The sequence below is a fragment of the Onychostruthus taczanowskii genome, unplaced genomic scaffold (genome assembly GCF_017590055.1).
Source record: "Onychostruthus taczanowskii isolate IOZ18803 unplaced genomic scaffold, ASM1759005v1 scaffold35, whole genome shotgun sequence".
Lineage (NCBI taxonomy): Eukaryota > Metazoa > Chordata > Aves > Passeriformes > Passeridae > Onychostruthus > Onychostruthus taczanowskii.
The window spans coordinates 2,707,088-2,721,747 of NW_024500905.1; the positions used below are offsets into that span (position 1 = coordinate 2,707,088).

At 41.4% G+C, this 14,660-nt stretch overlaps 1 protein-coding gene across 3 annotated transcripts in view; it reads left to right on the forward strand.

Annotated features, from left to right (window-relative positions):
- PTPRB (protein tyrosine phosphatase receptor type B) overlaps nt 1–14,660 on the forward strand; it is a 62,994-nt gene that overhangs the window by 12,774 nt on the left and 35,560 nt on the right. For 2 of the 3 annotated variants that reach the window (XM_041411314.1, XM_041411313.1), the window contains exons 1-6: nt 2,076–2,589; nt 2,763–3,039; nt 9,985–10,263; nt 10,633–10,890; nt 11,680–11,943; nt 14,370–14,639. In XM_041411314.1, the coding sequence (XP_041267248.1) occupies nt 2,536–2,589; nt 2,763–3,039; nt 9,985–10,263; nt 10,633–10,890; nt 11,680–11,943; nt 14,370–14,639 (1,402 nt within the window). In that variant the 5' untranslated portion in view covers nt 2,076–2,535. Of the gene's footprint in view, nt 1–2,075; nt 2,590–2,762; nt 3,040–9,984; nt 10,264–10,632; nt 10,891–11,679; nt 11,944–14,369; nt 14,640–14,660 lie in introns of those variants that run through there. The other variant, XM_041411315.1, reaches the window with a different exon arrangement.

Here is a 14,660-nt window from a genome sequence, read left to right on the forward strand (position 1 = left end):
TCCCTCACAAATGATGTTATGCTAGCTAGAAGAGACAAACAGGTATTTATTTCCAAAGTCTTTAAGTTTTACTTGTGGTAGGTTCCATTTTTTTCCTGAATTTTATGTTTGCAGTGTTGATTATGCTTCTTTTTCCTTTTACCTATTACTTCTACTTAAACAACTTACATCTAAATATCCAAATTATATCTTCCCTGGAAGTTCAGGTCATGGATGTTTTCAAAAATCCCTAGAATAATGTGAGCTCCTTTTCAAGAAAAGGCAGGTTATCCTGAATGTTTTAATTTTTAGAGAGGGATTTGAAGTAATTCAAACATCACAACAAGCCTTCAGATTTGCACTTCTCCAGTGCTGGAAAATTATTGGTGTGGTTTATGCTGTTAAGCCCAAAAATCACAATCACCTAAAGACGAAATCACACTGCAAAACTCTCACCTTAAATGACTACAAGACATCTCTGTCATTTTAGTCCCAGTTTATGTCTAAGAAACATACCTTGTGTTTCCTATCAATGGTATGATTATCCCTGTACTAGATCTTTGGGGTTTGGTTCCTCCTTCTGTCTGAAGTATGTAAAACATCTCTTCCAAAGGAGATCTTCTGTGGTATAATAACCAAAACAGATTTATGTTGTCACTTAAGGCAGTGATCATAAAGTTATTAACTACCCTCAGCTTTGCAAAGTACAGCACAACACTTTCACTACCATGTCCCCAGGACCAGGCACGGAGCTCCACTGGGACAGATGAAGTTTTCTGTAGGTGCAGGTAACACCCTTGAGCGCTCAGACATTTTATTTCAGAACAAAAGGAGAGCTAAGGTTTTTCAGATATTTGTTCTTGCTTGACAGGCTAGTGCCCAGAAAAATCCTAGAGCAGCAGCTCCCCTAAAAGGCAGACTAATGTTTGTAGAACCTAGAACCTTTTTGTCCCTCAAAGAGGGCAAAAGTGATACAGAGATGGCGTTGAATTTACTTGAGGTACAGCTTTTAAAAGTTAAAATCCCACACACATAATGCAGTACAGAAAGATGCAGAAAAATACCATTCCCGTTGAAGAAAATAAATGTCCATTCCCTTCTCTTTTGTGCACCCCCAAATTCACTCCATGGCTGCTATTGTGTATTTGAATATCTGAAGGTGCAAAAATGCTTCTGTCTACACTTCTTCTCTGTCTCCCCATGTACACACTTACATGCAAATTCTCAGAGGCTGAAATGTAAGCAAGTAGGAAATGGGTATGCATGACAGAAATGGAAAGTTTTCATTTTGGCAGTAGCCAACTCAGAGTTGCACACAGCTTTATTGGTGCAGTCTGAAAACAGGGAGGCTTTCTGGCTTTCCATGGCGTGTGTAATTTTAGCTTGGGAGTTATTCGGGGGATGTGGGAAGGAATTGTTTGGAGGACACAAGTTGAAACAGAAAAGAGATTTACTCGGCCGCTCACAGACAGACTCTGCTGCTGCAGGCAGGAGCTCAGCTGGGCTCTGCTGGACCCTCCTGGACACAAGGCCTCTGGTCGCAGTGCCACATGGCCAGCGAGAGAATGGAGGCCTTGGTGGTCTACAGTTAACCCTTAAAAACAGCAGAGTTTGGGGCGTGGGAGCTGGAGTGGTGTGGTGGGTTACTGATTGCTGAGGCCAACACGAGGGTGGGCCAGGAGGAGGGACAGCTGTGAAGGGTGGCAGGTGTGAGGAGGGCAGGCATGTGAGGTGAGGTGGCCATGGAATGAAGCAAGCGTGAGGCAAGGTGGCCAAGAGGAGTGGCAGGCAGAAGGAGAAAGAGCCACAGGAGGCAAGGTGGAATGAGGCAAGACGAGCATGAGACAAGGCAGAGGTGGGGTAGAGGCAAGAAGACATTGTGAGGCGATGCAGCCATGAGACAAGGCAAGGCAGCGCCAGGTGAGGTGCAGCCAGCTTGAGACAAGAGTGCCCGCTCCACGACAGCGGCACCGCCGAAGGGCCCTGTGCGCCGAGGGGAACGCTTGGGAAGACAAGACACAGAGGAAAACCGACATGAGGAGGAAGCAGCGAGGAAGGAAGAGAGGTGGGGTGGGAGAGGAGCCGGGAGGAAGGTGGGATCCTTAAGGAGAGAGGGGCGGCACCCCGGGCCCGGTCGCCTGCCCGGTGGGCGGCAGGTCCCGAGTCGCCGAGCTTCGCCCCCCGCAGCGAGACGCGAGGAAATCGCCTCTTGATTGCGGAAGTCGGCGGGAAGGGCTCCGGGAAAGTCAGCCCGGGTCAGAATGGCAGCGTGGGAAGCGGCGGCCGCCTCCCCCGCCTCCTCCGCTCCTCCTCAGCCGCGGGCGGGCAGCCCCCCCACCCCACGCCGGTGTCAGGGAGGCGGCTGGGCGGCCGGGGCAGCCCCGAGCGCATGCAGCAGGCGGGCGGCCCGGCACAGGGCTCGGAGCCCGGCGGGGAGCGGGGGCCCCCGGGGCCCGCCGCCGCCACTTCGCTTCTTCGGACCCCCCCACCCCAACTCCGCCGTCCTTCCCCTTTTCCCCTCCCCGCGAGGGTTTTTGGCGTTAAAAACTATCGGCGATGCTGAGCTATGGAGCAGGATTCGCCCTCTGGACGGCGCTGGCCCTGACCAAGGTGAGCGGCCGGGAGGAGGGGCGCGGTGTAGGGTCGTCCCTCGCAGGTCGCAGGCGAGCCTGGGGAACACGGACGGGCAGGTTCGCCCCGCACCGGCACAGCGCGGGGACGGGGCTGCGGGCTGAGCCCGGGGATACTGGCGGGTCTCTCAGAGCTCTCCCCGTTCTCCGCAGGCCGCGCCGGAGCAGGCGGCGGGATGCAGCGCCAACCTGACGGAGCGTCGCGTCGCCGGGCAGAGCGTTCGGCTGCTCTGGGGCGCCGCGGGCCGCGCCTGCAACTTCAGCCTGAGCGGGCGCTCCGAGGACGGGGAGGCGGCCGGCTGCCAGCCCGCCCCCGCGGGCAACGGCACCTACGGCTGCACCCTGCGGGGCCTGCAGGCCGGGACATGGTACCACCTGCGCATCGAGCCGCTCGCCGGCGGCGAGGCTCTCAACATCTCCCTGCAGACAGGTACGGGCGCGGCAGGTGCGCGGGGAGGGACGCCGGGCTTTTCCTTTTCCTCCCCTTCCTTCGGCCGGCTCCGAGAGGAGGAGGAGAGCGATGCATTTACACCTACTCCAAGTGGACAGTGTTTGCTGAACATAGCAGCCCTGCGCTTGAGTTCTCTGTAGCCCATGCCAGAAGTAACTCCTGCTGACAGTTAACCCAGCAGACTTGAAAGAAGAAGGTGCTATGAGGATATTAAGTTTAAAAAAAGGTTTTTGTAGCAGTAGCCGATAACATCCTTTGTGTTCATGTAAATGCATTGTTGTCACAGTTCCTCAGTTTATTTGCTGTATTTAAAATACAATCTATTTCATAGCAGGTAAATATTCTTTAATGATAACTTACTGTTTCAGCCCATTTCCATACTTTTATTGTGTCTAATCAGGGTCTAAAAGTGAGAAAGTAAGGCTGAAACTTCCTTCTTACATGTTTTCCTTGGATATCACCAGTGAGGTGTTATGATATGCAGTTGTGCACAGAGCACTTCCAGTGACACATCCATGACTGGCTGTAAAAATGGTCCAGCAGCCTGGCAGAGGGCTGCCAAGGAAAGCCCCCTTTCTACGTTCCTGTTTGTCTGGGCATGTGAACAGTTTAGCTGTGAAGCAATGGACACCATTGAATGACAACAGCTGCAGTGGCACAACTGGCCTCTTTCTACCTGTATTTGTGCTTTTTTGAAGATAATAAAATAGAGTACTGTTCGACCTCTTAAACGTAGTAGTTCAAGACGCAAAACAAAGATGTCTTAAATAAAGTCCATCATTAAATGCCTCTCTGATTTGCTCCTAAGCTGTTAGTTTTAGAGGGGTACTTAATATTAGTATTGAAGAATACAGCAGCCAAGTACTTCACAATTACCTGTTCAGAGGTGTTGCTTTCTGTCAGAACCTTTTTCCTGCATTAACCATGCAAATGCACTAAACACTCTCCATTAATTTGCTGTGGTAACTCAAGTTTAAAAAAATCCGTTGACAAGTCAGCTGGTGTGATAGCTATACACTAAGCACAAGTCATGTCAGTTGGTAAAAATGAGTAATAGTTTCTATGCAGACAGTGATTTAAATTTGTTGTGCATCGTGCTGATTGCTTTTAGTATTGATATTGATGACTTGTAATTTAAAAATTGAAATAATAGATCAACCATTATCAGAGAGACAGGTATAAATCACCGTAATTTCTGTGTATCAAAGTTCTATTATTGAACACTTGCATAGAAGGTGAGAAGATGCCACTTCAGAGCACATTATGATTAATGCATAACCATTAACACAGAAGCCTGTACGTGCTATTTATAACTTTTTTATCACTAAATAGATTTTTCAAGGCTGTACGATGAAAGTGATTGGCAACAGCTGATCGTTAGAGTCATGTTATGTAGCTGACATCAAAGTGAAAAGTCTGATTAAAGTTCAAGTTGAAATACTGATAATTGGTATACCATAGTTTAAAGTGAGGTTTACATTTGGATTTTGGATAACAAAGATCAGTCAAAAGCATGAAATAAGAAGAGGAGCCATGAATGTTTCCTGCAGAAAGCTACTCAGATTGCTCTGTGGTTCCTTGCTTTCCTTGAGTTAAATTGCTTGATGGTGTTCAAAATACACAGTTAGCACCAATTTTTTTTTTTTTTTTGTAAATTATGCCTGCAAACAACTCATGTTGTATTGTCCATACTAAGCTTTTCAATGCAGAATGAGGGAGGATTGATTATTCCTCTTATGTTTCTACTAGGGGCAGCATTTTAAACCAATTTCATGGCAGCTCTTTTTCACCTGTTCTTTGTAATTTGATTACAGTAGTTTTAGTTTACTATCTACTGAGCCTGAATGTCTATAGGCATGTGTTCCTGGAAATTGTCCTGTGAATATGGAAGTATAAGCAGTATTTCCAGCCATATTGTAAACGAAATTTCCACCAATTTCAATGGTAGTAGTACTGAGTTATCAATAAGGCATCTAAAGGCTATCTAAAACCACAATGTCTGACCTTGGTACTCAGTGAGGTTCCCTTCCTGAGCTCGTTTTCTAAGGAAAATGGGCTAAAGCTGTCCATTGAAGGTGCTTTCTCCACTGGCTATCAAAGGAAGCTAGGTTAGACCAGGAAGCTGAAGTGTAGGTGGTTGAAGTGAAAGGAATCCCATCTCATGTGTTTTATTTTGGCAAAATGATGTTTGAACATTTGTATCATCTTGATACAATAAATACACATGAGAAAGTGTGGGAAAGTCACAGGTTTGTTTATATACCTAGTTCAGAAACTAGCTTTTTGCTCATATTCAATCCTGTAAAAAATTTTGTGTGCCAGTTCTGAGTATAGTTTTCATCAAATTTCTTATACAAAGTACTTGAGTAACTAAGCACATAAAATCCAAAATATTTGGCTAAATTTTGAGTGTGATCTTTTCTGACTAGGAACTCATGGTGAAAGCAATGAATAATACATCCCACAGTTGCAGTGATAATGTAAAAGCTTGGAGAGGACCATATTGGCCTTTTCAGTATCTAATGTCACATTAAAATCATGGTCTATGTTGTTTGCAAGTTTGATATTCCAATAGAATAATTGTGCAGCTTGAGAAGATTCCATAAACTCTCAAGTAACACCAGATTCACCCTTGTGAATCTTTTCATGAAGAAGCAGCTTCTATTTCACTTGTGGATACATAGATCTAAAGTTTAATGATGTATGAAATAGTGGTACAAGAATCCACACTAGTCCTTTAAAGTGACTCTCTTTACTCAAGAAATTTTGATCTGTGGATTGTAAATTTAAAACAGCAAGTATTTAATCCTGTAGAGCAGAATTAAAACAGGTCATCCAAAATGATGGAAAATACAGTCACATATGCACTTCATGAGCCATGTATACATAGGCATGGAAACACACACAGTGGGGACATTTGTGCTATTTTGGTAGAATAGGAAAGAAAGAAGAAGCTGATAACACAATTATCAGCTCTGAACTACAGATAAATTTTCCACTGCAAAACTGAAATTACAAACGTTAGTAGGCACAAGTATGCATATTTGCTTCATACTAGTATTTTCAATTTATTGTGGTTCTTCTAAGATATATATATATATATATACATTAAACAGCACATAAAACCATACAACTAGTCAGCATGCTGCTGACATTGTAAAGCTGGGATATGCACTTGTCAGTCCTTTCATGTTATATTCTTTGTTTTCTCAGTAAAACTGTTTCTCTGATTAAGAATTGATGTATGGCAAAAGATGGTAGGATTTTGTCTTTCCCGATTACAAGTAAGATACATTTTAAGTTCTCAAATCTCCAAATGTCTGTGCACCAGTATAACTATATTTCAATTAATTATTAGGTCTCGTTAAAAACAGTAGTATATGAATAGATCCTAAATTACAGTTAAATTTATAAATTTCAATTCAGAATTGAAATACAGATTTGAGATACTGGTCTAGAGAGACATGGAAAACAATTTGACAGTTACCCCACTTTCAAACTGTCTCCAAAAATAGACTTATAAATGCCATTTTCAGAATCTTTGTCTACAGAAATATTGCAGTGCTGTATTATGGTACTATCTAATCCAGCCTTCTGTTCTGAGAGAACTACAGGTAAATAATTTTTGTTAGAAAATCCATTAAATATTTGAATGAAAATAAGATAGAATTTTATCTTCCAAAACACAGACTGTTAGAGTGGTTTTTCATTGTAATATGTAACTCTCTAAATGCCAGAAGCATACCCAGGCCATGTGTTCACTCCTGTACATTTCAAGTTATTTGGGACAAATTTGATTTATTAGCCATCTGTAGGAACAACACGTGACACGGCTCTAACTATGGGCTGTATAATCCTATAATCCATAATCATGTAATAGATCATGATCATCATTTCAAAGACAGAGTGCAAGAAGAAAATAAATAACCGTATTTTAAAGATCCTCTAACTTGCGTATCATCCCAAAGAAATGGATATTTGTGCTTAGTAAAGACAATGAAATCAACCATCTTTACTTAATACTCAGAAAAGTCTTTATGAAGTAGGTTACTCTTTTATGAAGAGGGATAGCTAGGAAAAAATATGGTAGGAAGATAACTGAGACTGGCAGGAATTCCCCGTTACTAAGTCCTGGGCTCGTACCTCCCAGCTGTTTTTGTTTTCTCCTGCATAAGGCAGGTGTGTTTCTGTGCTTACAGGCTGTATCTGGGAGTCATGTCACTGGAGTTTGACATAGCCATATCTATAAACTGGATCTGCAGTAGCTGTGCAGAGAAAGCATATCCTCTTCCCCAAAAGTGAAAATGGAGTTGCAATATAATTCAAAGACCATTAAGTCTCTGGAAGATACCTTTGTAGACCCGGGGACATTAATTTGTATAGTGTCAAATAATATAAAAATATCTCGATGAAAATATTTTATTTCTGTGATATATCGGTGTTGAATCATTGCCAACAGAGACTTGTATAACAATGTAAATGGTTTTTTAAGTGTTTGTTTCCATCCAGGGCTCTTTCAGCCCAGGCACTTCCCAGTCTCATTGTTCCTTTGTTCTAGCGGATGTACAAAGCACTGAGTGTTTTGTTTTCTGGACCAGATAGATTAGATAAAGTCTGAGTTTCTGAACTTCACCTTCTAGGCACGCAACTTTCTTCTTTGCTTATGCACCTTAGAAGACAGATTACCCAGGACAGTAAAAGTGTTTCTAAAATTGCAGCTATCTTTTTTGTCAAATTCTGCAAATAATACAGATGACAATGGTGATTGCTTTTGCAAGACTAAAGAACAGTCGACCTTGTCCTAACTCAGTCAGAAAGAGGGTTAAACTTCTTGATAGTTATCATGACTGTTCTCTCAATGTCAGTCAAATTAAAACTTTTTCAGCTGGCTGTGCATCTGACCATATATAGTGCTGGAATTTATTTCTGACTTCCAAAGTCTGACCTTTTAGATTAGAACAATTGCCTTCAAGGAACAAGATTATACCCCCACTATTCACTTTTGCCAACATAATAGTCTTTAGTGGCTTAGTATATATTATAGGTGGAGCTGGTAGTGAAGCCTATTGTTAAGATTTCCTGACACTTTTCATTAGAACCTCATGTTTCAATTGCTGTAACTGGGTGAAGTTTTAACTATTTAGCCTGAAGTTTGATGTGCTTGGTCTTTGAATTGATTTTTAATTTTACTTTCTTCTTTTTCAGATTTAATCAGACTTAGTTTGGCCTTTAAGAAAGCAGTCAAGAAACTATAGTTTTATTGATTGATTTTGTAAATAGATTTGTTTTGTAGTTCTCTTTTTCTGAAGAGCACTAACATCTCTGTGGTCCAAAGGAAGAATTTGAACTTAAGCAGAGACATTGGTTCAAAGGGACACAGTATTTTTCAGAGCTACAGAGAGGTAGAAAGGTTGAGGTTGGAGGGGATCTCTGTAGGTCATTTGGTTCAAGTGTCCAGCTCAAGAAGGGCTCCCTGGATCTGGTTGCCCAGGACCACGTTCAGTCAGTTTTTTTATGTTTCCAAGGAAGGAGATGCTTCCTTGACATTCCTAATGTATTTGATTGATAAAGTATACCACCAAAACTTGGCACTACTCTGTTCTCAGCAGAGCTTTGTAGGAAGTAATTAAGCCTTCCACACCATCCAGAATTGGAAGAAAAAGCATCTTAAAGTCTCCTAAGGCCCCTGTACTTAAGTATTTGTAGGCAGGGGTAGATTCAGCTTCATCCTTTCAGCCTTTACATAGTATTTTTTAATTATGTGTTTGACACTTTTTTGTATTCTATGTTCAGGGAACCAAGCAGCAATGACTGTATTGGAAAAATAGTCTTGTTCTTCTGTGTGCTGAGGTGCTGTTCATACAGAGACCACAGTTCTCAGCCTGGATGCACCTTACATTCCTGGTCTGAGGCTAGGAAAGAGTAGCACAGAGTGTACTCTTGTGGTAGGCAAATTTATTCCTAAATTTTTGGGAAACTTTAACGTCCCAACTTATGAAGGCTTAATTTCACTGCTTTGGGTTGTTTCATGATACCTTCTTAATAAGCATTTGCTTAACCTTATTGGAAGACATAAACATCAATACCTTAGTACATCAACATATCGTAAGTTTTGTGTGGTTTGCATGATGAGTGATGAAATGCACCTGGAGAATAAAATCAACCAGATTGTGTAGGTTTGGTCAGTTTATCTTTCCTTTAGAGTATATTTTATTTCACAGGTGATTTTACTGGAGAGCTTCTTAATAAACAACATAATGAATGTTGAGAGTTTCATAGAAGTATTCCCAATATTAGTTCCTTAAGGGATATCCAATGTACTGTTTGGGGTTTTTTTTTTTTTTTTTAATTTTTGTGAAGAGAACTACAACAGAGCAGAAGCATATTCTATCAGAATCTGTTTGAAGTTGTTGGAGCTACTACTAAAAACAAAAGATCATATCCCTTAAAATTGTATAAATGCTCATACCCTTAACTGATAAAGTGTTTAGGGTGAGTGCTAGGAAATGAAAGCTGTTGCTGCCATCTATAAAGCTACATTACACTGAGGCACTGAGTATAATTTGCTGGGTTTACATGTTTGCTGTTTCTTACTAAAGTTGTTACAGTTTCACTGTCAGCAAATTTCCAAGCTTTCCAGTATACATCCACAGTGGAAGTGTTTTGCTATGTGCATGTCTGTGTGAGTGAGTGTGTACAAAAACATAAAAGTAATATTTCTGAATTCTTCAAGACTCTCTTGTAGATTGGCTTCGATGCACAGTGTTTATAAATAGAAAGAAAAAACTTTTTGAAAAGTATTGGCAGCATGATGATGATAAAGGGAGAGTTTTGGAAGATTTCTTGTGCTGCTGTATAAAATTTCAGACAATCCCAAAGCCAGAAATGGTTTATGTTTTCTGGGGTTTTTTTTCCTAACTGCAGATCCCTTGCCACCATCTCGTTTGGAAATTAATAAGGAAAAAACTACGTTCACAAGCTTGCAGGTTCAATGGGATCCTTCCTCAGGAAAGGTGGACATGTATAACCTAGTATTACTTGATCGTGATAATAAAAAGATACAAGAAGTCTCTGTACCAGGAAGAATTTCAAAAACAGAAAATACATTTTCCAGTCTCATTCCTGGGAATAAATACTACATTGTCCTCAGTGCCGTTGCTGGAAATAAGACTTCTCCAGAACTTCACATAAGTGGATCCACTGGTAGGACTTCTTTTCCTGTAGTTCATTTAATAAAATCACTTACAGTATTCTGTACTTCTGCATTTTAAAATTAGCAAGTTGATATAATTCTTCTACATGGCTATATATATATATATATATATATATATATATATATATATATATATGTGAAGTATCTATTGATTATAAGTAGAAATAAAATATGACTATCTGACTGACATAAAGACTTGTTTGCTAAGAATAGAGTTTCATTTTTATTATGTATTTGTCGTTGGGTTTTCAGTAACCCTAAAGAAACCTAATATATTCCAAGAGTAAATCTATTCAAAATTGCTGAAATGGTGGAGATAACCGTTAGGCCTTAAACATGTGTCTTTTTTATACCAACAGTGCCATCTCCTGTGAAAAATATTCAGGTCAGTGTCAAGACAGACACTATCCACGTCTCATGGTCTTCTGGCTCTGGACATGTGGGTCATTACAGGCTGCTGTTGCTGGATAATCATGTACCAGTTCATGAGATTCACCAGGAGGGTTCCCTGACCTCCTACACCTTTTTAGGACTTACAGCAGGCCACCTGTACAACCTCTCTATCATAACCCAGGCTGCAGGATTGGAGAGCAGCAGTTTTCAAACAATCAGGACAGGTATGATTTCAGAATTCATCACAACAAAACAGGAGGCTAAGGCCATAACCTAATAGCGTTATAGTACATATTTCAGAATAATATGTGATTCATATTCCAAATTAGAGACATCATAAGCTTATTTAATATCCTAAGTTACCACTGCAACAAACTTAGAGGCTAAAATGAAAGTAGAAAAAGTGTGAAAAGGAGTGGAAAAAATATAAAGTAGGTTAAGAATTGTAAAATTAAATGGTGGTTTGGGTTGTTTGGAGTTTTTGTTTGCCTAGTTGGTTGGTTTGATGTGGGTTTTTGGGATTGTCAGGATTTTTTTCTTTTCACAAAGAAATAACTGATTCAAAGAACTAGAGTTATAGAAATTAATTTTTTTTCAGGAACACTTTTTGGGCTGGAGTTCTGTGGTCATAGAGATAATGATTAGATGACATCCTCCTAGAGTCCAATGGTTAAAACACTTATGTAGGGAAAAAAAGGGTCATGCCTTCGCTCTCCTTAATTTCTGGGAAGAGTAAGGTGCAGTTTCTTCTACAGAAATCTTATCAAATGTGGTGGTTTTGCATGAGAGGCATTTAGGGAAGTGATTTAGGGAAGGGAAGTGATTTAGGGAAGTGATTTTGGAAAGTGATGTGCACTGTGACCAGACTTCACTGTTCAGGCAAAATCATTCATACTCCATCTCATATAACTATTCAAAATCAAAACATAACTATGAGAGTCTGGGAGGCAGCAGGTGTTATATGTTTTGTGGTGGATGTATTTTATTCTCTTTCTTATTTTCTTTTTTTTTAGCCCCAGCTGAAGTCTCAGATTTGATGGTGACTAACGATGGCAGCTTAGATGCTTTAAAAGTTAAATGGAGAAGACCTTCAGGAAACCTCAATTTCTATAATATCACTCTGTCTCATCTTGGATCAGTTAAAGAAGTCAAAACTGTGCAGCCACCAGTCACAGAGACACAGTTTGATAAGCTAACTCCAGGACGGCTTTATCAGGTCACTGCCCGCACAATCAGCGGTGACCTGTTCACCGATCGGATGGCAACTGGCAGGACATGTAAGTCTTCTTCTTCAGTAAGAATATAGTAACAAATTTTTGCCTACACTGGCCTTGTAGCAAATCATTGTAAGAGAAAAAATGATTTAGATTCCAGGCAAAATGAGATTAAGAGCACAATACTGTTTCAGGAATATCCCCTGCTGACTCTCTGGCAACAGTTAATCTGACAGCCAAAAGCAGCTCCAGCGTATCATGTGAGCAGGCAACAGTTGTGAATTTTTGTTGGACCTTATAGTTGAGTGAGTCTGTTACAAAACTGTTGCATACTACTGCACTTCTGACCAACTTTGTTATCTTGAATTCAGCTCAGCATACTACATGAACTGATTTATATTATGGGGAAGTGTGCATGTAGTCAAACTATTAACAGTCTTTAAAGTAATTTTGCAAGGTCTAGTCTTATTCCTTCTTCCAGACACAAATCTACAAACTGGAAAAGATTGCCTCAGATTTCTTTACTATAAACGGCGTGGATTAACAAAGGCATGTGGCAGCTTGGATAGAGCTGAGTTATGAGTTTTTTATCTTCTTTGAGAAGTAATAATTTTCTTTCAGGTATCTTTTGTATGAGTTCTAACCCTGAAAAATCCTTCGTAATTCTCTCACAGCTTTACTGGCCCTAGAGGTGTATAATCTCTTCCACACCAGCCTAGCTTGAGCGAAAGTTAGATGGTAAAAATATGTCAAACTCAGTGAAGAATGCATACATAAATTTCTAGTAGGCTCAGAGCCAAAAGGGAGAAAATGTGTGTAAGAGAACAGAATATTTGTTTTAGTAAATATCTATTGTCTACAGTTAAACATCTCATGTGAAAGTCACATCCTTGACATACGTGGCTGATACCCCATTCTCAGTGCAGGCTGGAAGAGCCCTGGAAGTGTTTAAGGTCCAGAAAGTACAAAGCTGGACTGGTTTATATGTATGTCTATTTTGTTTGTTTAGCCTACAGTGAAAGTCCTTTAAGATTATCATTTCAATCTAAAGGGAGAACTTCAGGCCCTCACTCAACAGCACTGATCTCCAGCTTTGTGACCTAGACCCAGTGCTTTCAAAGTTGAGGATTACAAGTCCTGTTTCCAAGGATTCTGATCATAAGCAGTTCCTTCCTTTGCCACAGACCTCAAGAGCTTTGAAAACAGTCACTTCAGCAGAAGCTCTGTGGAGTAAAGACAAATTCATAAATCCAGACTGTCAGGTCTACATATGCTGAAGGGATTAGACTCTTAGGGTCCCTCTGTAACTCACAGAGAGAGCCAGGTGCCCAAGAACATAATACACATTGCTGTGTATTGAGAGGATGCAGCAGAACCAGCCAAGAAATGTTGTAGTAAGAAATATGGACATCTCAGAGACTGAAACATTATGCCATTAGGGTGCAATGATGTCCAGTCAGCCTGACAAGGCTGAACTTTATCTGTTATGGTGTAAGTTCATCTGTGCTTCCTAACAATACACTGTGTGTTTTTATCCACTCACTCAGAAATTGAAACATATTTCCCATATTCACTGGCATATGGGAGTTCTAGGTCTGATAGCCAGCTATGCCCATGGGAAGTGAAACCAGTGAGTATTTTGTGATGCTGGTAAAGAGCTTTCAATCCTCTGCTACTGATTGATCCTACTGATCAGTTAAATATTAACTAAGCTAGATAAAGCATAAGAACATGATGCCTTGTAGTTATCAGCTAATACTTGTGGATGGTCTCAGGGCTCCAGTGCTGATCTCTTGAGTATCTTAATGTGAAGTTTACAGGTATCCTGTCCTAAGGATCTGCATCTGTCTTCTAGTCTCTGCTTGGTCTGGCTAATATTTAATTGTTCCATGAAAATCAGAAAAGTTTCAGTGGTCCAATGTGACCTGCAGGAGTATATGGTTAGGCAGGAGAAGGTTAAGGTTGTAAATTCAGGATCCTTGAAGTACAGGACAGGATGGAGTGGATGCTTTAACCTCAGTGCCTTTTACAGCTGGGAGGAATTAGGGCATACAAGGTGGAAGAAGCTATTTCTGTGAAAGAAGCCATTAGGCTTTTTATTTCTGCTGCTAGTACCAGAATTGGACCGATAGAAATTGAAGTTTGAACATTAGCGGTGAAAAATTGATAGACAGTTTCTAAGTGAGCTTAAGTGCAGGAAACAACAGGGAACCTGACTGAAAACTGCAAGTGGCATCCAAGAAGTGTACAGGGATGCCCTAAGAGGGGTTGCCCATTTCAGAAACCAGCAGGAAAATAAGTGAATGGTTTTGTGGGGAAGAGTAAAAATTGTCTTTAAAATGAAAGCCAACCTTTGCACAAGATAACTGACATTGCTCTGGCTGGTCCAAGCACTCGTACAACAGCTGTGCTGCAAGGCAGGTTTTGCCAGTGCATTTGCATCTCACCAGAAATATCCCACTTCAAAATTGCTTTTTCACTTTCTCCAGTTCCCCAGAAAGTTTTGGAGCTGCAGGCGGGTGCTAGTGGCTGGCCACGGTCTCTGCGAGTGACCTGGCTGCCCCCTGCGGGAGACTGGGAGAGGTACCACCTGCTCCTGTGGAACCGCTCAGCCTTGGTGCTCAACACCACCCTCGAGAAGGACACCACCGAGTACCTCATCCGTGATGCGGGCCTCATCCCAGGGAGGGAGTACGGTGTGGAAGTCATTGTGGAGAGCGGCGATTTGCAGAGCAGGACGAGTTGCACGGGGAGAACAGGTCAGCATGCTTGTCCAGGCA